Source organism: Leptosomus discolor, chromosome 17, assembly GCF_034619465.1.
Source record: "Leptosomus discolor isolate bLepDis1 chromosome 17, bLepDis1.hap2, whole genome shotgun sequence".
Classification (NCBI taxonomy): Eukaryota; Metazoa; Chordata; class Aves; order Leptosomiformes; family Leptosomidae; genus Leptosomus; species Leptosomus discolor.
The window spans coordinates 4,030,188-4,053,821 of NC_141407.1; the positions used below are offsets into that span (position 1 = coordinate 4,030,188).

Consider the following 23,634-nt stretch of genomic DNA (forward strand, 5'->3'; position numbering starts at 1 on the left):
TTGGAGCAAACACCCAGCCAGGACATCCTCACGTACACGACAAAGCTCGCCTGCTTGCTTAGGGGATAGTATCGCTGTCCCTCTGTTGTATGGGGTAATCTTATTAGCAAGTGGATGAATGAAAAGACCAAAGGCCAAGCACTTTAACCCAGCAGGAGATTTTGCTGATTGCTGATGTGGCCATGAGCCGCTCCAAGGCTCTCGTGTCCCGAGGTGAGTGTAACACCGCAGGGAGAGCTGGGCTGAGGGTCCCCATCAGCTCACAGCTTGCTCCTGAGATGCCCCTGGCAAGTGCCTTGACCCCTCGGCCCCTCCTGGGTACCAAGAGCAATTTCCCTCAGCAAGGAGGGGTGGCAAAGCTAATGAATATTCATGAAGTGTTTAAACGCTAATTACAAAGGGATCAGCTGCGCGAACAACTTCAAAAATGCAGAAGTTTAACAAAACAATATTATTATAAAGTTATTACTATGCTGACTTATTTTAGTTGGCTTGGGGTCACTTGAAGGATTTTAGACCCAGTTTCAAGGAAAGTAACTTCCATACGTGCTTTTGCTATAGCAATCTACTCAGATTTTTCATAACCCCAAAAGGCATTCCCAGTACCTCCAGCAGACACCTACCAGTATTTTATACAAATTTTTACTTTCTCCTACCAATGGGGACAGTGGACTATTGCTAACCACCCATGGCTTTACTGGCAATATCTTGCCAAGCTTAACACTCAACATTGAAGAGGTCCTGGTGAAAGATTTTAGGCATTAAGGTAATTTTGTATCTGCTCCTTTTTTAACGATAAACTTTCACCACAGGACTCAACATTCAGTGTGGCTTTTATTTGTTGGTATCTGAATTTAATTCCTCATGGGGAAGATTAGTCCCTCCTCTATTCCCCTGTGCACATGGCAAGAACCACCATCTCCTCTGTGAACTTTGTACTTTTTTCCCCCCCTCTAGGACAAAAAGCCCGTTTGGCATCTCTTAATTATGGCTTTATCACTGGCAGTTCCTCCATTCACCTCAACCTTTATTTCCAGTGACATAAAGCATATGACTGTTATGCTCTTCTGTTGTGATGCCTCTTGTTCCAGATCAGCCTGTGAGTCAGCGGAGGGTTGTGCACCCGTTGTACTTCCCCCTAAATTAGTAAGTGATACCTTGGCTTGAATTGCAAGGGTCTTTCAAGAATAATCAGTGCATTTTTGTTGGTGTTTCTTCAAGCTATTTCTCATGTACTGCAGCTGGCATCTCGTTTCAACCTTGCGGTAGAACAGAGACAATCATGACACTTTGTACTGCTAATGCCTTTCTTTTTTTGATCCATGAATAATTTTCTCTGCCACTGTAGCAGCTCTCCCAGAATACTAAAAGCCACACAGTCTCCTGTAACCATATCAATTCAGCTCTGACGTGAGTCGGAGAGCTGCAGTGCTCCCGGTGATGTCAATGCATGATTCAGACACTTTCCTTTATGCTCTCAGATCCAGGGCCTGTTCTGCTTCTCTAAGAAGGAGGGAGTTGGCTGAGCTCCTACAAACTCTGCCATAATTCACCCAGCCCTGCAATTTGCATTCACATAAACTGGAAACCGGTACTTTATTCTGTTCAGCTTGAAGTGTCTTCTTCCAAAGCCCTGAGGAACCGCAGTGGGTAGATCCTGGTATCCAGCATCCTAAATAGGATGGATCATTACTGGTGTCCCCTTTTGCTCCTGCAGTACCTCCCTGCCTTGTGGATCCTGTGAGACTGACGGCTTCCAGGGCTGCCTCCACCCGAGAAGCTGAATCTGCAGAGGCAGGCTGGACAGTCCACTGAAAGAGTAAAATTTGGCAGATTGTAGATACGGGAGAAAGTGGGAAGTCCTGATCTATGGAAGAATTTGGTCCTCGCCATTTTAGCAAACACCAGGTCTTGTGGGCAAGTGCCAATGTTTCCTTTTAAAATTCTCCCTCAACTGCACGGGATCAATGCAAAGTTCAAGATGCACCTTATTTCCTCCACGGCTGCACACGAATGGACCTACTCACATTGGTGATGCCATCTGCTAGGATGTTCTGCCACTCTTCTAAGTTCCTTGATTACGCCGACCATGCCAGAGGGCAGGATAAACGCTGTGTATATCATAGCTTATGCTTGTATGTCACCAGAGGTTACCCTCACCCCGTGAACACACAGTTCTATGTGGCTAACCCACCCAGGGCTGAGCTGCAGCACCGTGGTACAGACTAGGCACTCGGCTGCCTCGACACTTCAGAAACTCAAGCCAAAGACAAGAAACCTCCCTTGATGCACAGCTGCAGGGTCTTGTCCTGCTGCTTTGCCTTTGCAGTCAACGTGTCAGGGGGATGATGCACCAAGGAATATCCCCTCCTGCGATACCAGCAGGAATGCTGTCATGTTCCCTTCTCGAGTATTGGGTGAAGAGGTTGCAAACCACAGCTATCCCCTATCCCTCTAGCCCCTTCCCTCCTGCATTTCAGCCACCGCACCATCAGTGCCTGTCCACTGAGGACCAAGATTGGCTGTCCACAACACAATCTCACTCCTAACTTCAGCTGCTCCTTGTCATGTACATGTCTACTCATGTCTCTTCAGCGTGTTGCAAAGACAGAATGTGAATTTTTTTTATTAACCTTCACTTTCAACACGCAACTGTTCCTTCCCACTGAATAGCTGGAAAAAATTAACATCTGTGCAAACACAGGCACCTAAAATGTGGACTAATGAATCTGAGCTGGGTGTCTAGTCCTCCTCGAATCCCTACAGAGACATTTGCTTTATGCCAAGGAAGGTATTTCAGACAGGTCCAATGAATCACACTGCAGAAAAGCCTCTTCACTGTCAAAGAAACCTGGGTGACTAATTCAGGCTTCGTGAGTGACTCCCATCTCAGGTATCACTCCACAAAGTTCGCTTATTAACGTAGGCATTTTCCACCTTCGCAATGTTTTTAATGAAATGGCCAGGCTCAATGCTGAGTGTTTTTCATACTCCTGACCCAACACTGACACTGCCCTGCACTTGGCAATCTTATTCTCGGCTTTGGCTGGAAAACCTGTTTTTTCATAAACAGATTTTTTTTTTCTAAAGACTCTGTAAGCCACTACCTCTTAAATACTATTTATAACTCCCTTGTCAGACCCTCCAGCAAGAGTACTGTCTGTACTCAGTGCCAGTCTCCATCAGGGCAGCGGATTTCTCCTTTCCTCTATCTCCATGTTCTTAGTCTTTTTGGCTTTGAAGAAATCATCTAAATGTCTATTTGTACTATGACCAGGTGCCCTCAGTTTTCCCCATGGTGGACTATTTAGATGTTGCAGTACGTAGGCTCACAGCAGTCACCTCAAAGACAATGTCCTTTCTCAATAAAGCCAACTCTGGCGATCTCAAGAACACTTTTGCTGCTCCATAGTGCCCCTATCAGGTGTCCTGGACTCCTGATATCACATAATGTTTCTTTGCTGATAAAAGCACTATCCTGCAGGACCAGCTTCCCAGTCCTCCCAAAACAGGCAACTTCACAGCACTGACCCCAAAGGAAAGGGCTCATGGCACCAAGCCTTACAGTCCCATAAACCAGGTGCATGTTCAAGCCTTGGCTACTTAGCGGCACTGTTGACTACACTAATTTCATGCTGAATTCAAAGTGCCTTAGAAGTCCACTCTGCTTGTGTTAAATTCTTGCATTTCTATTCAGTGATAAATACAGGGAAGAAGTGAACTAGGAAAAGGTTTATTGGAGGAAATAGTAAGCCCAGCATTCCTTGAGCTAATGCTGTTTTCTGTAACTTTGGCTCTCAGCACTTAACAAGACTGACACGTCTTTGTGTGAGGGAGAATCAAGCTCATAAAGTCTGGCTGCAACATGTATTGATTTTAATGATCCATGTTTTTCAAATTACTGTAGATTATGTACTACAAAGGAGCCATCTTGCTACAGCCATAATTGTAGTTATTCGTCTAACTCTCCCCCAGTGAACCTTCAATGTAAGCTACAACTGAAGTCCAGTTATTACTACTCATGGTGTACATGGCATAAGAGTGTGCCAAGTGATTGACTGGGTGTTAAAAATGTTACTGGCCACTTCCTCATGCCTATTCATTGTAATCATACGGCCAGCTTCCCACACAACACAAACACTGCAGTAATGTAAATACAATGGAACATGATCTAAAATTTTTGCAAGAACCCCACTCCCAACTCCTCACAGCAACCTCCGGCTGGAGAGCCAGCTCCACTTCCACTCACACCCTCCAAGGACAGATGAATAATGGAGTTCAGCATCACCCAGAGCACACATGAGCAAAAAAGTCTGGTTGTAGTAACTAAAACCTTTGACCGTTCATGGGCAACAGTAAAAATCAACATGAAATTCACGGGCACTAGCACTTCCAGAGAAGTGCAGTACTTCTCGGCGAATGCCTCAAATAAATCAGCATGGCTGAATTGTTGCTGACTGCACTAAATTCATTGTACTGTATATGACTTTTCTACTTCAGTGAGAAAGCAAAGCAAAAGGGAATGAAGCAAACTGTCACTCAGGAGAATTCCAGCTCCAATCAACCATTATGGATCAGGAAATCCAAATTTTCAAAGGGGCCTCAATTTAGTCCTGGATTTTTGAGGCATAAGACCCAAAGCATCAAATCAAAAGGCAGGATTGTCACAGACCAAAGTTTTCCTGTGCAGACATGAAGTTAGTGCACAACAGCAGTGTGGCCAGACACGCACACGCAAACAATTCCTTGCTTGTGCAAGGAGCTTGGAAATGCAGCTCTGAATCTGCAGATTCAGGCTTTTCCCCCTCAAATTCCTCGGAAATTCACATCAGGGAAGCTCTATCAGGTCACATTTCATCAATGCTCTACGACCGTGAGAAGCCAAAGAAAAACTACGTTTAAAAGTCCCACTTGCTGGACCTTGTACTATTCCACACGAGAGTCCCTTCCACAACCAGCTTGATGTTACAGATAATCACTGCAAAACAAATACCCATTGGGTTAGCAGAGGAAATGTTTACAGATCCATGCTGCTTAGCCACACATGCCCACATCCCATAAATCTGCAGTGGTATTGCTCTCCCACTTGGCATTAATACAATACCCTCATCAGGGCATAATACTCTGTGCTGAACTTTGGCTTCCATCCCTTCAGGAATTGGATTTCTGCCTTGTAAACCGGCACGGCAGAGCCACAGATGCTGAATTATAAAAGGAGGATGTTCAAAATCAGCTGTACCCTGGGTGGGACAGGGATCTGCCTGCAAATTCCCTGACACAGTTTGTATGGGTCCCTAGCACAACCAGGACTCCACCAGTTCAGTCTGTGCTTTCGTGGAAGGACTAAAAAACATTTTTCCTTCTGTCTTGGCCTCTACCATTTGGATTTAATTCTTAGGGCAACCCTTACTTAGATGCTCTGTAGATGCTTTAGAGCATCTACTGGCCACCATGGTGGGGCTGACTTTCTGCTGGCAACAGGCAGCTGCTGGAGAAGCAATGACATCCCCCCAAAGCAGGACAAAGCAGAGCAAGAAGTGCTTGGTCCTTTCAGCAAGCTGATGGGATGGAGGCAATAGGAGGACTCATAAGTACAGATGTTTCTCTCCTTCAATCTGCAGTGCAGATGCATTAAAATTAAGCTGCTTTTTCAGTTATACATGCCTGGCATCTAAGACACCCCAATGAGAGCCCTGTAGTCACTTTCATGGCCATGAAGACAATTCTGCCTCTGGCAAATATCTGTTCAATGCCCAGACCATCTCTGAGCTCCACGGTGTGGTTCATTTCTGGACATTTCTCATGGACCTGTAGACTTCCTACATCCCTCAGAGAGGCCTGATTGTACCCTCAGTTCTGTTATAGGAAAAATGAACACAAATGTATGTTCTTATGGGACAGTTGCAAGGGGAGCTAGGCTGTGGTACCCACAAATCCTATCATGAAACATAAGCTTAAAAGGGAATGGATTTCCCAAAAGAGAGAACTTAGCCAATACTACCAACCAAAACAAAACCAGCTGGATGTGGAGGCTGAGCAGTGGCCTGCCTCATCATGCTGGGTGAGAAGGCAGGTACTTTCCACCTCATCGTGCCTGCCAAGACATAGAAATCAAAGCAGAAACTCAGCTTCAGTGGCCGATATCAGCTTTGGGGTTTGTGGGGGACAGCTGGGAATGGAATGTGTCCTAGCCATACATTTTCACCTGTTTTCCCCTCTTGCCAGAACTGGATATTCTCAGTTCAGCTCAGCTCAAAGTTAACAGGACTTGCCTTGAAAGGAAAGTGATTTTACTGCAGGTAAGGATGCCGCCTCCTCCTTCAGATTAATGCTAACCAGATGGCCAACTGTCTGTAGACTGCTGCTAAAAAACACAGGCTGAAATAATCAGAGAGTCTAGGACAGACACAGAAAATTTATATAGAACTGGAAACAGGCCATGAAAAAGCCCAGCTAGCGAGAAGCCTGGAGCTGCGTGCAGGATTGTCTCCAGCACTGGGCAGGAACCTCCTGTGATAAAGCAGGTGGATTGGCAATGGCAGATGGATGCTTTGCACTAAGAACGTGAAGCCTGCACTCTGTTAACAACTGGAGCTCGGCTCTTCCAGAGACCATTTCTGCATGTGCAAACCAGGCGCACATGAAAAACGCACCTTCAAAGAGGCGGCTCGCAAAGGCTGGTCTATCCGAACAGGCTGGCACGAGTACAAACTGGAAAAGAGCAATGGGACAGACCTTCTCTTTGCATTAGAGAAAACAATCTTGATGAGATACATGAAAAATGTCTCAATCAATGAGAAGTTATTAATGCTACAAGGTTTAATTTGGGAATGTGCTCAAATCTCCATCCCCACCGTGTCAAGGTAAAGAGCATCCAGGCTTTGGACACCGAGGGAAACCACACAGATCTGGGTCGTGTGGCTACATGGCAAGGACAGAAGAGTCAGTATGGATTCAGTCATTGTTTTTTAACAACAGTCTACAGAAAAATCAGTAGGTGTAAAGTGTTACCAGGAGCCCAGAGCAAACATGGCCCAATTCCACCAGACCTTCCCCTTAACGAGACATGATGAGATGGGACCTGGTGCTCCCCAGCTTCAGATTAATTCCAGTCAGAAATCAGCTTTGGATTTATTACATGTAACAACTACCTCCTCCTCTCCACCAGCATGCATTTTAACATCTACTACAGCAACTCCCCGCATTTTCGTTATATCCTTAAGCATTTTAAAAACAACTTTTTGGTGTTTTCTTTTTCACCCTCATTCTTAGTGAGTCCCAGAGATTATCTTGGCCTGTGTGGAAAAAAGAATTCCCTTTTATTGCACTGAACTTCCAAATCTGAATTTCCATGAAATTTCCCTCTTAAGGGACATTCCTGATCTAGCTGTTCTCACTTGTTTGTTCTATGCACTGTTATAACTTCAATAATTTTATTCGCCTCCTTCTTTAACTTAACATCTACCATCGTAAAGGAGTTTTTCAGGCCCACGATAATTTCTGTTTCTATTCTTTGAGCCTCTTTTTTTCCCTTTTTCTTCTTGCCTGAGATGGGCTGACCAGCACAGTACTCAGTATGCAACTATTCAATCCCTCCCTATGAATTTCTCCTGTCCACAACACCTTGTCCCTGCGCAGGGTTTTTTTTTGTGGAGTAGCCCATGTGCTTTCTGGCAGTTAATTCAGAGCATTGCAAGCTTTATGAGTAGTGAAAATTTTTCTCCTCAACAATCATTAATTCAACATTTATCAACACTGAACAAACTGTCTTAGCTGTCTTGAAGTCCATTTCCCTCCTATGTTTAAACCTCGGGATTCCCTTTCTCCTGTCCCAACTATGTCCAATTTCCTTGTGTCACCCCCAAAGTTCACTCCTCACTGCCTACATCCAGCATCGTTAATAAAAAAGCATAAACAACATAGCATCCAGAGCAACAACAAAGCCTTGCGAGAACCCCACAAATCATGATGTGCATGGGTCTTTAATCACTGCTTTTTCTAACGTTAGCCAAATGACATAATAAAGAATGGAAAAGATTGGCAAAAAGTGCTTCTCTTTTACAGAAAATGTCCTGGGCCAGTACAGCCACTCCCTGATTGACCTTGCTCTTTGCTATTCCATTTTCTTGCTGCAACACCTCAAATCGCCCTAAGTTCATCCACCTCTGCCTCTGTCACTGCAAGGAGAAGCCATGTTCTTCCCAGCTTGCCAGTCACCCCATGATCTCCACTTGCTCTGCTACCAATTTCTGCAGAAACCAGACGGGAGGGGTATTGGTCAGCTGGGGGGAACCGTGTCCAACGCAGCCCTGAGCAGCACAGGCACAATGGCCATCATGGGGTTGCCCATGTTGGCCACTATGTGGAGCCTTTGGACTCCAACTCCAATATAATATATCCAAATAACCAACACAAAAGCAGCAGGCTGCAGACAAAATAACATCAGTGCCTCTCTGCTGGGTGCCTGTGCCAGTGGCTGGAGGGGAAGGGAGCAGATCCTGCTCCCTCTAACAGCACCATGGTGTCTAACAACTGCCTACTGCAGGTTACAGGACATCTCGATCCATAATGAGAAATGCCCACAAGACAGCTAAGTGAGAAGTATAACGCTGGCAATTTCTATGGATGTTGAAGAATTACAGCAATACGCTTCTCTCTCCCTTGCGTGGCCGTTCAGAGAGACCAAACAATTTCCATGGTGTAAACGGAAGGTTCCTAATGGGATTCTGCAGAGCTGGGAGACAAATATAACAGCCACACAGAGCATTAAGGAATGCTTTCCAGCCAGCAGAGCCGAAGTAAAACACTCGGACATATAACATTACCAACTGGCTCGCTGCCATGCATCAGATGGAGAAACATTTTTCTCTTTCTGTGACAAGCTGCATCTGTAGCAATCATTATAATTTCTCTTGACATTGCAACCCACACCTCTTCACAGAGGCAGGACTCAAGTAGCATTCTTCATTTAAATGGTAACTTCGATTTTTCTGGGCTATAGGGATGTAAAGTGTTTCAGCCTGTACCACTAAGGCAGAAGGGAGGACTGCCGGGAGCCGTATTTTTCCAGGTGTGCTTCACAGGTTCAACACTTTTGGTCTTCTGGGGGGGTCTGAATTTGACAGCTGGACCGACCCACATTCACACCCACCCTACCGATAAAATGGAGGCAGAGATTCGGGGTGTTTGTTGAAGAAAGGGAAATCTGACTCAAGATTCATGTTTGTGTTCTCCCTTGCTCTCCACCATCATTCATGCTAACAGCAAACCCCACCGAGTCCACAGGCAGGAGAAAACCTCTCTGAAAAGGCTAGGATTGCCACTTATATTTACCAGCTGAGGAAATCTTACCTACCAATTAGAAACCATTTCTCCCTTCACTCCGAGTGATCAGCCGAGTGTCTGATGTAGCTCTTTGATCTCCTCACCGCATAACAAAGCCTGTTACAGCCTATTATTTTTATTGTAAGCACTTCTGTTATTTGCCTCTAAAAACGGCTCCCATTTAAATAATAAAAAAAGACTTACTCAACGTGCACACACCTACAGCAGTGAACAGTCATCATAACTTTTACAGCTGAAACAAAAGCCGTGGAAATTTCCATGCTTTTGTGCTCTCCTGCCCCGAGCATGTGCTGGTGGCAGCCGAGGTGGGGGACGGCACCAACTCTGCCTCCAAAACCAGCCACCACAGGGCCATTTGGGCATGAAACTTCTGCAAAGGCAACCGAAAGCAAGCCATGTAATGCAGCACGTGTGTTGATTGGAAACGAGCCTCAAAGTTGCAGGGACCCTCCTTGTCAGCAAGAGCAATGAGTAATTGCTGGAGCAGGTTAATGCAAACCGGTAACATGCAGAGAGAAGACAAATGACAGCTAAGAGATAAATATGATTGATCTAAGGGATAAGGGCAATTAAAGATGGGCTGCAACATTGATCAAAATGTGTAAGATGGATGGCAAAGAGTTGCCAGATATGCTGGTTTGGTGGGATAATTGACAGCACACGGTTTTTCCAGCATCAAAGGTGCTGCTGGTTAAAACTGGCAAAAATTATTGTATCTATAGCTGCCTGATGCACTTCAAAGAAGACCTCATGTTGCATTACAATGTGGGGTGTAGACACATATGGGAGCATGAAGACTTGACAGTGTGGTAGAGGTTATGATGCAAATTGAAAAACCTTCACTTCTCTTTTGGAGGCTCTTCTGCATGGCACAGATCCACAGCCACCACATCTCCTTGTTATTCCCAGGGGAATGAGCAGACATCGCAGAAAGGAGTGTTGCACGGGACAAGAAAGGAGAGCACACGAGGGGAATATATGGTGTAAGCACCCAGTGGGATGGAGGGAGCTCCATCTCTTTGGCAAAACCACCCTCCCCACATTAGACTATTACTGTTCATCCAGACAGGTGGCAAGGAAAGCTCAGCTTTGTTTTGCACCCCAATGCCCACAGAAGTGACAGGCAGTGAGCAGGAATGGGATGTAGGAGAAGGCGCAGAGACACGTGCCTTGGGGATTATTGCTGCCTGGAAATTACTTTGTTTTCCTGTGAGTCACCCAAACAAAAGTCCTCAGATAACCTGCACCATTGACTCACATGCACAAAATAAGGCACAAAGACAGCATTTTGGGGAGGGTGGAAGCAGGTTCTGGTTGATCAGCTGCAAGATGGTTGAGCACATTCAGTAAGAGGTGAGGGAAGAAGTAAGATGCTGCAGCTCTCACATGAACTCTTTGCAGTGCTGATCCATAGATACAGCCCAGGCTGCTGGTGAAGCACAAGTCTTGGTTAGCAGAGAGTCCCTGGAAACACGTTAGTGTTAACTTTACTTGCTGTTCCCACAGGGGCTGGGGGCTCTGAGGTCCGAACAGGACCTAGAACCACTGCGCCAAAGATGACCAACCTTTAAGCAAAGACAGTCTGACATGGTTTATCTCATGTTGTGATGAAAGGCAAGATGTTTTGCAAGACCCCAAATAAGTTTGCATGGGCAAGGGTAATTCCAACACTTTCTGACCATTATCTGTCTGATGTTTAAACTTTTTATCTTTCCTAATGCTAACTTTTGACATAATTCCCTACATTTTTACAAATTGTGATAGGAGGGAAGAAGGTGGCAGAGATGGCCAGAGCCCAAGCAGCTGGGGAAAGCCCATAGAGGCACCAACCATCTCCTGGCTCCTGGGGCCAAGGTGACAAATCTTCCACGAGGAGCTGGGGAACTGGTCATGCTGGGGCACTCTTTCTGCAAAGCCACATCCCAGACTCCAAAGAAACTCTCTTCCAAATCTCTAGTTCATTTTAAAGCATGTTCTCATCTGCAGAATTCTTTTGATGTGGGTAAAATGCATTTTTACCTTCGCCCAGAAAAACCGCTGAAGTGGGATTGTTTCCTAAGAAGCGGAAAAAACGTCATCCTGTAGAAGTACACAACCTGAACCTAAAGGGTTAAAACTAGGCTAAGTAACAGGCATCCATCTGCCTGTCTGTGTACTAGAGACAAACACATTTTAAGACCAGAATCAGTTCTGAAAAAAGATCCGTCCCATACCTTCAACATATTTACTCCAGTCATGTGATATTGTCCTGAAAACTTCCTTCATGACAGTCATCTTATCTGCTACTGTAATTCACAGATTTTATTTTCCACTGTATTTTTAATTTATATCATGTTTTATTTATACTACTGTCTTCTAAGAACCCCCAAATTTCAAAACTGACATAAGCATTACACACATAGAGTAGACTTCTTATTATCAACACGGCATAGGAGACAAAAAATGACAGGAATAAATCTTAGGTTTTATGCTGGCGAGACGTTCTGCAAAGTAAGTGACATTTCTCAGCAATACAAATTGTACATTAAAAGATAATTTTCAGAACATACCAGCTATGGAGTGCAGCACCATTACGCGAAGTAATATTGAAGCCGTGCTTTAGCAAAGGCTGGTTTTATGTTGTACTAGTTTGGCATCAAGATTGCATCAGGTCTTGTAAGCAGACTTTGGAGTGATTAAGTTTACTGTGCACAAAAGCCAGTTATTTGGCAAACTGTCAACACGGTGTAATTGATATTTTAATTACACTGCTAATACATACATGCTGTTCACAATGAGCCTCCTCGTTGGCGTTACACAAACTGTGTATTTATAGTGCTGATTATTGTTTCAAAGAAGTTTGCTTAAATGCAAACTTAAATACTATTTGTAATATTTTAAATTGCCATAAAAGCAAACCAAATTGTTAACGGCAGGCAACTCACAGCACAGTGCAAACAAGAGGGATCGTCTCACTTGACATATGTTCTGGGGATAACACATGCGCCCTCCCCGTGGCTACGGCACGGTTATTTTAGGGTTGATAAGGCGACTCTTCAACTAGTGGGGCTGCCCTGGAGGCACTGCTTATCAGAAAGATAGTGACCAACTCAAGGAGAGGAAAGGAAAGATTAGGAGGATGAATTTCTATGGAATAGTCAAAAGTTGCAACACAACCGGATTGCCATGCGGTGCAGAGATGCTGATTAATTAAAAGCAGCAGTTATACCACCTCGGGATGGGACCTGCTGTCTTTCTGGCCAAGCGATAAGGGGGAAGACGAGGACCGAGTTTGCAGCACAAAATCAAAAGAGACACAGACAAGAGAGACACTTCTACTACACACACACTATGCAAGACCCTTCCAGCATGGTACGATGTGGTGCTGTAGGTAAGAGCACTTTTTAATGCTTTCTTACATCCCCTTGTTATGGGATAGAAAGAAAAGGGTGGACACGAGCATGTAGCAGTGGCTGCAGCACGAAGAAGGACGGATGGGGAAGAAGAAATCTAGATAAGGGTACGATGAACAGGGCATGTGAGTGCACCTCTGGCTATTACTCTGCACCTATATATGATTTTTCTGTTTTCCCTCTGTAGGCAGTAAGTTCTCCAAGGTAGGGGTATCTCCTCCCTGTAGGTTTTGTACCACGTCAAGCACCTGTAACTCTGGCCCAGGTACGTATAACATACATGACATTACAATTGTAACAGCATGTAACTGTAATAATAACAATAATAATAAAAAGAACAACAGCAATAATGATAATGACGATGATGATAATAACAACAACAATAATAATAATAATAGTGATGCAATAATAAACAGCAAAAGTAATTTATAGGTGGATATAATGGAAAATCTCCTAAGGGTGAGACCTCCTAGAGGACACAGCAATCACATGAGACTCATCCTTTGAGAGGCGTCAGGTGGAATTTGTCACATCGAGGCAGGGTTCCCCTAGGCAAGAATCCGGCACCGGCTGGTGGAAGCCTGCAAAGCTCTGGAAGACCTTTTCTACTTCCCAGGAAACACCAGGTACTTTGTGTGTATAGCAGGTCACAGAGTCCACCTCCATGCAGATATGCCAAAGGGAAACGGCCTGGGAGGTGCTGACCATCAGCCAGACCCTTCAGCCATCCATAAAACTTGGAGGCTGCAAGCAAGCCTGTTTTCTCAGAGGTTCCAGGCTGTTAGGAGGTGACTGTCTGCAGAGGGAAAACCCACTTTAAAAAGCACAAGGAGGAGATATGCAAAGACATGAGCAGGAGCAGTGTCCTCCTCCCCAGGTTAGGTACCTACCTGCCTTTTGGAAAATCACGTCTCTAAAACCTGCTGGCCATTTCCCTACGAATGCAACACGCTTTCGCAGTGGCAGCGTGGCTCTCCATTGCCTCTCCTCCTCCCTGGCCCTCCTCCCTGCACAGCGCCTGGCAGACACAGGCAGGAGGCATGCTGAGCTAAGGGGACTTCACAGCTCGAGGCAAAACCAGGATTTTAAACTACTGGAAAAAGCAACTTGGCTGTTAAGTGCTGTTGGTCTGTGGGGGCTGACCAGAGCTGTAGGGGATGGACGAGTGCAAAAGGCGAGCTGGGACTGCATCTGCTTTTTGGAGAAGCTACTCTGGGGTCTCACCTCGCTGGGGGTCACCGGAGGCCTGGCAGCCTCCCGTTGTGCCCAGCTGAGTCGCTCTGGGAGGCTTTCAGGAAAAGATGCATGTTCCCATGCAAGATCCCCACCCCAGCAGGTGAAGTTCACCCTCTCCCAGATCTGGCAGGCCAAGGTGACACCTTGCCTTCTTCCTTTCCCTTGTTCAGGTAGAAAATCTGGCATTACTGAGCAAAACCCTTATCTGCTTTGCTCCTCAACAGTTCACCTGTGTGAACAGTGTTATCATGACACCTTACTTTCTTGTATCTCAGAAACGGGATCCCACGGGTGAACCCAAGGACCAACCACGCAAGCATGCTGGCAGGAGCTTGGTCTCTCAGGTTCCCTTTTCTCATGCACAGCCCAGCCCTCATAAGCTTTGCTGCTGTCTGAGCACTCACAGAGCTGAGACCTGAGTGTGACTCCCATCACCCCGATTCTCTCCCAGCAGCACTTGGCAGGGACCACTCAAAAGCATCTGCATCAGCTATGCAAAAAGAGGGGCTGCTGCTCTGCAGGGAGCTCGTACCCGTGTTCAGGATGACTGGGAAGCTCAGGGAGGACCTCTCCCACAGAAGAAGAGGGCCTGAATTCCCACAGGGACCCGCACTTCTGCACCTGCATCTCCAGTGTCATCAGTCGCTCTGAGAGCACGGGCAGGAGCAGCAGCATTCCTGCTCCCCCCTGCCCCAACACAGACAGCTCAGCCACGACGGCTAAAACTTCAGAAAGTAACTATCCATATGCGCCCCTTCCTCTGAGAAAGCATGTTTTTAAACACACACAAGAACAATTTACTCTTTGATTTGGAATCTTGTCTCCCAGGTTCTGACCTGGAATGAAATTTTATGACCAAGCGATAAAGCTTGGGGGGAGGTGCGGAGGGAAGGGGGCTTTCAAATGAAAATGCCAACAGATACTTAAAGCCAGAAGCATGTGTGGGTGTTGCTAAATTAAGCTCACAAGTAGGTGGGGCAAATGCCTTAAACGAGTTTTGTGAAGGTAAAATAATGTTCATTAAAAATAGAAAAACAACTGAAAAAATATCCTTTGTATTCAACTTCACACTCGTACATCATAATGTTCCAGTAAAAGCCCATTTTCCCTTGAGATAATAAAAGAATTGAATTTTTCCTTATCGGTCATCTATTTTTCTAGCTAAAGCTATTACTCCCTCTCTGCGGTTGCTAGGCAACAAGAAATATTAATAGCAGCTTTTATTAGCTTAGCTTTAGCAGTGGAGTACCAGAATGAGAAAATGGAAAACATAAATGTGTTACATAAATCTTTCAACCTTTCAGGGTTTGTGTTAGTCTCTGTTTTCATAATGATTTATTGAAGTGATGGTTCATTTATGAGAAAAAGGAGTGTGAAATAAGAAAACGGAACATTACCCTGAAGGACTGTTTGAAAATAAATAATTATAGGAGGTGAAGAAAAGCTGTTTAAAACCATTTTTCTGAGTTTTATAAAATTTAAAAAGACATATTTCTTTCATTTATTGCCTCTGAGAAAAACACTAGCAGGGAATTGCAAACGGGACTCTGTTTAATACAAAGAACCCTTCATGTATGGTTGTATTATCACTATTTTCCACCAAGGGCTCATGTTTGGGACTTTAGTTTTTAAACACTAAACCATTAATAAGCAAAAAGCCAAATTAGTCAAAACCTAAAGCACGCAACACAAAATTGCCAGTGCAAACTTAGCCAGGACTGAAACATGGGGGACTCTGCTCAGTTTTTGCTACCGGTGACACACTGCCAGCCTGCGGTTTGCTGGAGCCGGCTGAGCATTGCCCACCCGCTACTCTTGCTTGTTTGTTTATTTATTGAGGCTCTTTCGACGTGCATGAACTTGCTCTAAAGGGCACTGCTGCCTGTACGTTGCACTGGGATACAGGTTATTTTAAATAACTTATTTTAACAGGCAGCGATTCAAAATTATTGAAATATTTATGTATTGGAAGTATTTACCAACAACATATAAGTTGTGTTGCCTACTGGGATCGTGTATTTCCAATGACTTAGATAAAAGACTGGCACATCTGACTGGGCTTTTGTGTCAACACTCGTTTCTTTCTCATATCCTCTGTTGGAAAACTTTCCATGGTCACTGGCTCTGTGCAGCCACATCCACCTGTGTTGCCTACCACCGAGCACCCTGACCGCCTTCCCAGGGCTGTACCCAGGGCTATCCAGCGAAGACTGCTGCGACTCCGGCTGTAAACAAGAAACGCTGCTGTGTGTGACGGGGAGCACTGGTCTCGGGAAGGATGGGAGCTGGGAAGAGACCTGTGGAGCTAAGACATCCGGCCAGGCGGCTGGTCCTGCAACCTGCCTGCAGGACGGCCTCGCTTGAGGTCTCCTAGTGGGTGCCAGAGAGGATGCTTCTCCTTGGAGCCCTATGCACACCCCAGCTCTGGGAAAGGGCTACTTTTCCTTTCTATTTCTCACGTGGGGGACAGGCAGGTGGGTTACTGCTGAGTTGTTTTACTGTTTTCCTCTCTGTTCCACAGCAAAGCTCCATTGCGTTGGGAAACAGCTATTCAGGTTGCAAAGCCAACTGACTAACTCTTCAGGAATTTAAGGGTTGCACTCACCCTCGCTGCTACAATTCACCCCCATTTACCTGCCACCTTCTCCCCTCTACAGAAACAGGTTCCACAGGTAACTGGAAATTTGACATTTTTACATCATGACTGTGCTTTTCACCACTGAAGATTTTTAATATTTTTCAAATAACGTTTCCGCTCAACAAGCTGAAACAAAGAATTTCCAGGCTATGGCTGCAGCCCTTTTTTCACTTGTACCAGCTTGCTGTGAGCAGAAAAAAGTCATCCCACTGAGCTCAAGGAAATGTTAGTGCCTTTAAAATAGTCACAAAGATTTCTCATCATGAGAAGCACCAGGAAGGTGCAGACACAGAGATAGCTGCCAGTCTCTCCAATCAAACTGAATATACCTGCTACTAAGCCAATGTCTGCTCCTAACAGCTGCCACATGTCCAAAACGATGCTTCCCCCAAGCAAAAATACATGGCTCTGCCCTAACTGCAGCCAGCTGCAGCAAAGCGGGATAGGAGCGGGGTGGCTGCAGCCCCACAACGTGTGCCATGGGAAAACGGGCTGATTTTTCGGCATGCCCCAGTGTGGCAACATCCTTTGACCAGGCTTGGAGAAGCACAAAAATTTGGGGTGTCCGAGCGGTGGTGGTGGGCTCCAGGCAGCACTGTTCCCTGACCAGGGATTTCTGGTCCCCCTGACCCTGGCGCAGCACCCAGGTACCAGGCACTGTCCCACCTGATAAGCAGAGATACCCCCAGCCTGCTCAGCCGCTATCTAATATTTATGGAAATACGTTTGTGCTGCATTGGAGATTCTTGGGCTCTGACCTTGATCGCCCTTTGTTTCTGTCAAATATGTTCTGCCAAATCCCTTCTGAAATCTCATTTATTCACAGCAGCTCCGTAACCCAGCGGGCACCCCACCTCACCGCCGATTCACGGCGTTCCTCTGCCTTCTCCCCCTGCTGTCCCCGACATCCCCCAGGTCCCAGCCCCGGTGTGGCCCCAGCCCAGCAGGTCTCCCTGTGGATCCCCGGAGGGCTCAGCAGCTGCCCGTCCACACTGTAACACTGCGGGGATGTTCACAGTGGGCAAAGTCATTCTCTTTCCAAGGAAAACATCTTTTTTCCTCTTTAATTATTTTTTCCTAAATATTCCCATTTCTCAATTAATCACATCTCTCCTATTTTCTTTCCCTCCTTCAGTTTCTCCTCTTCCCCTCCTCTTTTCCCATAGCAAAAGAGGGGGCAATAGAAAAAAAGAAAATCTGTATTAAGAATTTTCTGTTTGTTTCTTGTCACCAACACAAAAAATAACATGCCTTCCCCAAACCAGTCAGCCCTGGCTCCTCCCTAGCCTCCCTGCACCCTGCTCCACTGGTCCTCCTAATGCCTTCTGCCATCTCTTTGCCTACTCTTGTCCACCCATCCCTGCTTCTCTCTTCTCCAGCTCCCTGCACCGCACCTTCAGTGTCTGAAAACTCTCTTAACTTCTAAAAACTGATGGAAAAAAAAAGGAAATAAAGTGACAGAAACAGCAGTGAAGAACCATGTTATGTAAATGTAGACCTGGTCCATGGGGCAGAGCAAAGCGTGCAGAGGCCGGTGGCGTGGAGGGTGCTCTGGATGACGACGCCAAAGGGATAAGGAAACACAGAGGTGATGGTGGCTTTGGGTTTTCCCCATCAGGGTACAGATGCTTTGCTCGAAAAAGGGGGTCCAGCTCCTGACACCCCATGAGTGGGCTGGAGCCAGGAGCGGGGCCTGGCACGCAGCAAATCCGCCTTCACTCTCCAGCTCTCATCCTGCCACGGGAATTTCTGTGCTGATTGAAATTCGCTCTGACTTGGTATTCATCTGCATAACGGGAGCAGCAGCCTCCTCCCTTGCAGAGGCACTGGGAGGCTTAATTCAATTGAAGGATTACGTTGGGACATCCCAGGACAAGAGACCCACCGAATGGGACAGTAACCTGCACCTGTATTTTCCTTATTTGCTTCCGAGCTGCAGAGGAAAATACCAAACCCCATCGCTCTCAGTGAGTCCTAGCTCACATCTTTTCAGCAGCTCGAGATTTTTTCCTGAGGATGCCTTAAAAAAACCCCAAGGCTCAAGCAACTTTTTTAGAGGAAAAGTCCGACCAATGTCTAAACATTTTACCCTGAACTGCTTGTCATTTGTCACTGTGTTCAGACCAAAAGACATGGCAGCCAAGGCAGGAAATAGCTGCGTATGCAAAAACCTGTACGAACTACAGCAAAGAGCAGCAGCAAGGAAAGAGGCTCCCGGCTCCAGCATTTGCATGAGCAACGTCGGTCCTGGAACAAAGACGAAACCTCCGCACGCCTCCTCCGCAGCGCTCAGGCGAGGCTCGCTCCCAGACAGGCTTCCCGTCACTACCCGTGCGGCAATAAATCCTCTCTTTTTGGAGGTGTTAGCAAACAAGCCCCTTGCTTGATCTGCAGGCTTCCTGCTGCCAACACCCACCCGCAGGTGGGTGACTTTCGGGCAGGGCTGTAGCACGTCGTGCGCCCTGCGCCGTCACGCAGCGATGCCTGAAGCAGGGCTGGCTTCACGGGGCCACCGCCTAGTGAGCTACGGCTCGACAGGCACGTGGGCAGGAGGTATTAACCATACAAGTCTAAAAACCTGCTCTGCCCCTGGGATTTTGCTGCGTTCTCATGTGCACGTGCTGCTCCCGTTATCGGTAACAGGAGTTGCGTGTGTGCCATGGGACGAACGCTGCTGTCGTGGGCTGGTGCTGGAGTTAGCAGAGACTCAATTTGGGCATCTGAAAAAAATAAGGGGCTAGAAAGTGTGACCTTTCAGTGGGAGAAGTCTGACGGCACAGGAAAAAAGGCTTTGACAGGAGGGTAAGGCAGGATTTACTTTTAACCCAAAATTCAACACAGTTCACTCCCTGATCTGGGACCTCTGAAGATGTATCACAGCTCCAAGGGTTTCCACTCAAAACCAAACAGTTTCAATTCACTGTTGGCTGGAAAATTCAGGGTTCACTAGATTTTTTATTTTCGTGGTAAGGGGTAAACAAATCTTGATCTTTCTACTCTATGTTTACAGCCCACTAAGCCCCCTTCTTATCTTCTCTGGCTCAGTCCTGATTTATTGTCACGATGCTGCATTTGTAAAACAGTACCATAAAGTAAGAAAGAGAACACTTCCCAAGGACTACTCCAAAATAAATTATTTCAGATGTACAGAAGCTGCTTAATAAATCCCTCTATTCTTGTTTCTTTAGGTATTTTAAAAAGTGATTTATAAGTGCAATATCACCTCTCAAAAATGAGACAATCAACACAGGATAAAATTATCGTGTTATGAAAATAGGGGTCAGGCAAAGGGGCTATGCTTTAAATTAAACCAGGGAAAAATATTTCATCTGAAATTGACTCTTTTTGTCTCAGAAATGAATGTTTTAATCACCTAAGAACCTAACAGCTAACACAGAGGCCTAAGTAATATTTAATTCCATAGAAACAGGCCTGTGTTCAATATTGATGGGCAGAACATGATATTTTTCTTAAACACACTAACAATGAAACTTGGAGACGCACCAAGACTTTAGAAAGCCTTGGGATTTTCCTAGACTAAGAGATAATATCCCATTTAAATATTTAAATATCACTACCTTTCAGACCATTATCTATTCAAGCAATCAACACCAAACGTTCTCCAGCTAGCGCAGTAGCAGACTTGCAGGCATGCTATTTAAGTAAAATTAACTCTGTTTGATATTGATGCTGTCCAACGGCACCCGTGAAAATCGATGATCTTAGAGAGAAACAATGTAGAAAGCTAACCATAGGGCTAAATCTGCTAAAGAGGAAAATATTATTAAACAGCAACAGTATTAATTCAATCCACTGTCAAAATCAAGTCACAACCTTTCCTCGGTGCTGCTGATACAGAAGTGTCGTAAGGTCTAATTAGCCCTGAAGTTTCTTCCCAGAGCTGCATTTGACTTCATTATCCCTGCCTTATTTATTCTTACAGAAGAGTAATTCGAAACTTCGCAAGGTATCCCCTTCCTGCGGCGTGAGCCAAGAGGCAATTTGAGTTAGCAAGTGCAAGGAGGGATCTTGTTCCCCTCGAAATCCAGAGGACAGCTTTCCATTCATGGAGCATCCGTGCTCCTCCTGCTGATCCTTCTGGGGCCACTCTGACAGCAGGACACAGGGGTGATGGGCTGGGGGCTTTTCCCAGCAGGAGAAAGGACATGGGGCACAGGGGTTTGGCTGGTCACCTTCATATGGGGGATGGAGCAAATGCACTTTGCTCGGTTCAGTGATTATGTTATTATGTACAGGGAGGAAAACCACCTTCCCACCTGCTCTTGAGTGGTTAATAAGGCTCAGGAAGACACCAAACTGGAAGCACAAAATTACCACCACGGGCACGCAGGTGACTGCAGTGTCGGCCATCACACCCCGACCTTGGTGGGCAGCAGCGCAGCGAGGCTGGGCTGTGTCACCAGCTCTTCCCAACCCGCAGTGCAAACTTCTCATCGTTAACAAACTTCTACGTTCAATTGACTCATAACTCGCAATACAGAGTGGCTTTAACGAAAGATAGTAAGAGGGGAAAGTCACTGACCGTGGGTAGCTGGCTGGAGAGAAGATGTCCATCCTGACTCAACATGTTGGAGACCATGATGGCCGGCAGGTCCATGTTCTGGTAGGGGTACGCTGGTATCAGGCTGTTCGGAGGAAGGCTGTGGCACAGGGAGTGATATCCAGTCTCATGGTCCACCAAGTGCAGGAGGGAAGGGTCAGGAAGATTAGGAGGCGTTATGGGAGGGATCTCATAGTCTTCATTATTCTCATTCTGACCATTATACGTCTAAAACATGAAAAAGACATTTTGCAACGCATCACTGCCTTGTTGCTTCAGCAAAGAAAAGTGATTATTTGTGTAAGAAATACAAAAGCACATGCCAGTGAAAATGGTTTTGTTTTAATACAAAAGACATCCCTGGTCCCAGACACCAGCAGGTTGTAACTAGGTAGGAGCCACGCAGCAAGTGTGGCAGCGTGCACCATCTGTCAGGGACACCACGGGTCCTTGCACACCTCAGATCCGCCTGGGGCATTCCCACTGCCCCCTCTCCCATGTCGCATCCCTCCAGCACATCTTCAGCTTGCCAAAACCTCCACACGAACCTCCACGCCTGGATCACAGCCAGGTGAGCTATGCTCGCAGAGCCCATGGCAATGGAAGAGCACGGCCGTTTCCCAACCAGCTGCTGCATTTGTAAGTCAAAGTCCCTCTCTGGGCACTCAGCTCAGCTCTTAGAGTATCTACAGTTTGTATTTTCAAGAGTTTTTATGAGAATTAGCTCCGCAGAAATATCTAGTACTTGGGAACAAAATTCCCGTTGATTCCTGACAAACTCCAGCACAGAAGCTACAACCAGGGAGGGAGATTTGGAAACACAGTTGTCACTTTTTAAAAAATCCCTTAAGTAAAGCCTGCATGACTTCACCACCACACATGGAGATTTGTCCTTCCTTATATCCTCATCCAAATTTCATTTGGACAAGCGTTCCCTCACCTCCTTACCAATGCTCCCTTGAGGTGACCACAAACATGCAGAGATGCTGGTACTTGTTGTGCTGCCTGTGTTTTCTGGTGCTTGTTTACTTTTAAGTGTTCCAATTTATATGGAGAAAGAGTATGTTATTGCACCTGTGCAATCATTTTCTTTTCAGACAAAAACATATTTGCTTCATAATGTAAGTGTGGATCTATCCAAAATTAATAATTATCAATGCAGAATATAATGAGTCTCTGGCAGAGAAGGCTTATTCTAAACATCTACTGTTTCACATATTATTACAGCATATGAAATTCTGATTAGCCATAGTATTATACACATGGATTTTAAGCTAAATTTCCCAGATCACCTAGTTTCATGGTTGGATTTTGACTTAATACTTGATTTAAGAGCAAAACCCCAGATGTGTGTAAAACCAGTTAAGCACTGTAGGCTTTATTAATCCATTGCCCCAGAGCTCACACTCGGATTCATGCTCTTCATCACCCCAGACTGCAGGGAGAAAACCCTTAATAAAATAAAATAACCCCTGTATTTAACTGGAATACAGAAGTCAGTGGGAGCAGCAGTGGGGAGCGAGGAGGTGTCTGTGGAGAGGTGGGAGGGCTCCCAATGGGAGCGCTCCGGCACCGCCTGGGAGAGATGCGTCCCTGCAGGGTGTCGGAGCAGCGGGTCACTCCTGCCTCACCCCAAAACGGGGGCTGGAAGAGGCTCATCCTCTGTGAAGCTGAACCCCCACCTCTTGCCTCCCCTTGTCCCGTTGCAAAAAGAGACAGAGAAAAGAGCGGTTACTGCACGTCCCACCCGACCCGTCACGTTCGCCTGCGATTCCCACTGGCCTTGGGGAAATACGAGTATGCAAGAATTACAAGACGGAGCCCGGGCTGAGATAGCTCTGTACCAACAGTCATTGTTTGGGGGAAATTCAAGCCCAGCTATTTTTCCAGTCAGCTGCTGTCTAGCAGTGCTATTATGTGGGGAAGGCAGGGGGCTGAGAGGATGTACACAACGGCAGACAGATAGATCCTATTTAATACGTCTAGTCGTTAGGTTTCCGTTTGGGCTGTGCTCCTCGAGGTACACCGATTCTTTCCCAGTTATTTAAGAGGATTTCACTCCATGCTTTATGGAAAGGGATTTAAATAAATCATTGCACAGCAAACTTGTTCCTCCAACTGGTTTATTTTGGTATCAGGTATATAAGCAAGTGGCTTTGCTGTACTTAACTAAATTATGTAAAACCCACTCAAAGTTTCCTAAAGCTCTCTTCAAAACTACAAGTTCCTTGTGTTGCTGCAGAGCAGCTCACCGAAGGGCTTTGAGGTGGTTTTGTAAGGAGCGCGAAAGCCCCGTCGCCCTGCTCACCCCCTGCACGTTTCTGCCTCTGTTCTATTCTGCCCAGGGGAAAAAAAAAAAAAAGAAAAAAAAAAAAGAAAAAAGACCCGTTTAAATCACAAAGCTTTCCGAATAGCTACAGTATTGTGCAGACATATCAAAATTACAATCAAAGCTGTACACA

At 45.9% G+C, this 23,634-nt stretch overlaps 1 protein-coding gene across 1 annotated transcript in view; it reads right to left on the bottom strand.

The window, feature by feature from the left end:
* Positions 1-23,634, bottom strand: part of TOX2 (TOX high mobility group box family member 2) — a 153,832-nt gene that overhangs the window by 43,302 nt on the left and 86,896 nt on the right. Inside the window, exon 3 of the mRNA XM_086474834.1 lies at positions 21,155-21,400. Within this exon, the coding sequence (XP_086330960.1) occupies positions 21,155-21,400 (246 nt within the window). The remainder of the gene's footprint in view (positions 1-21,154; positions 21,401-23,634) is intronic.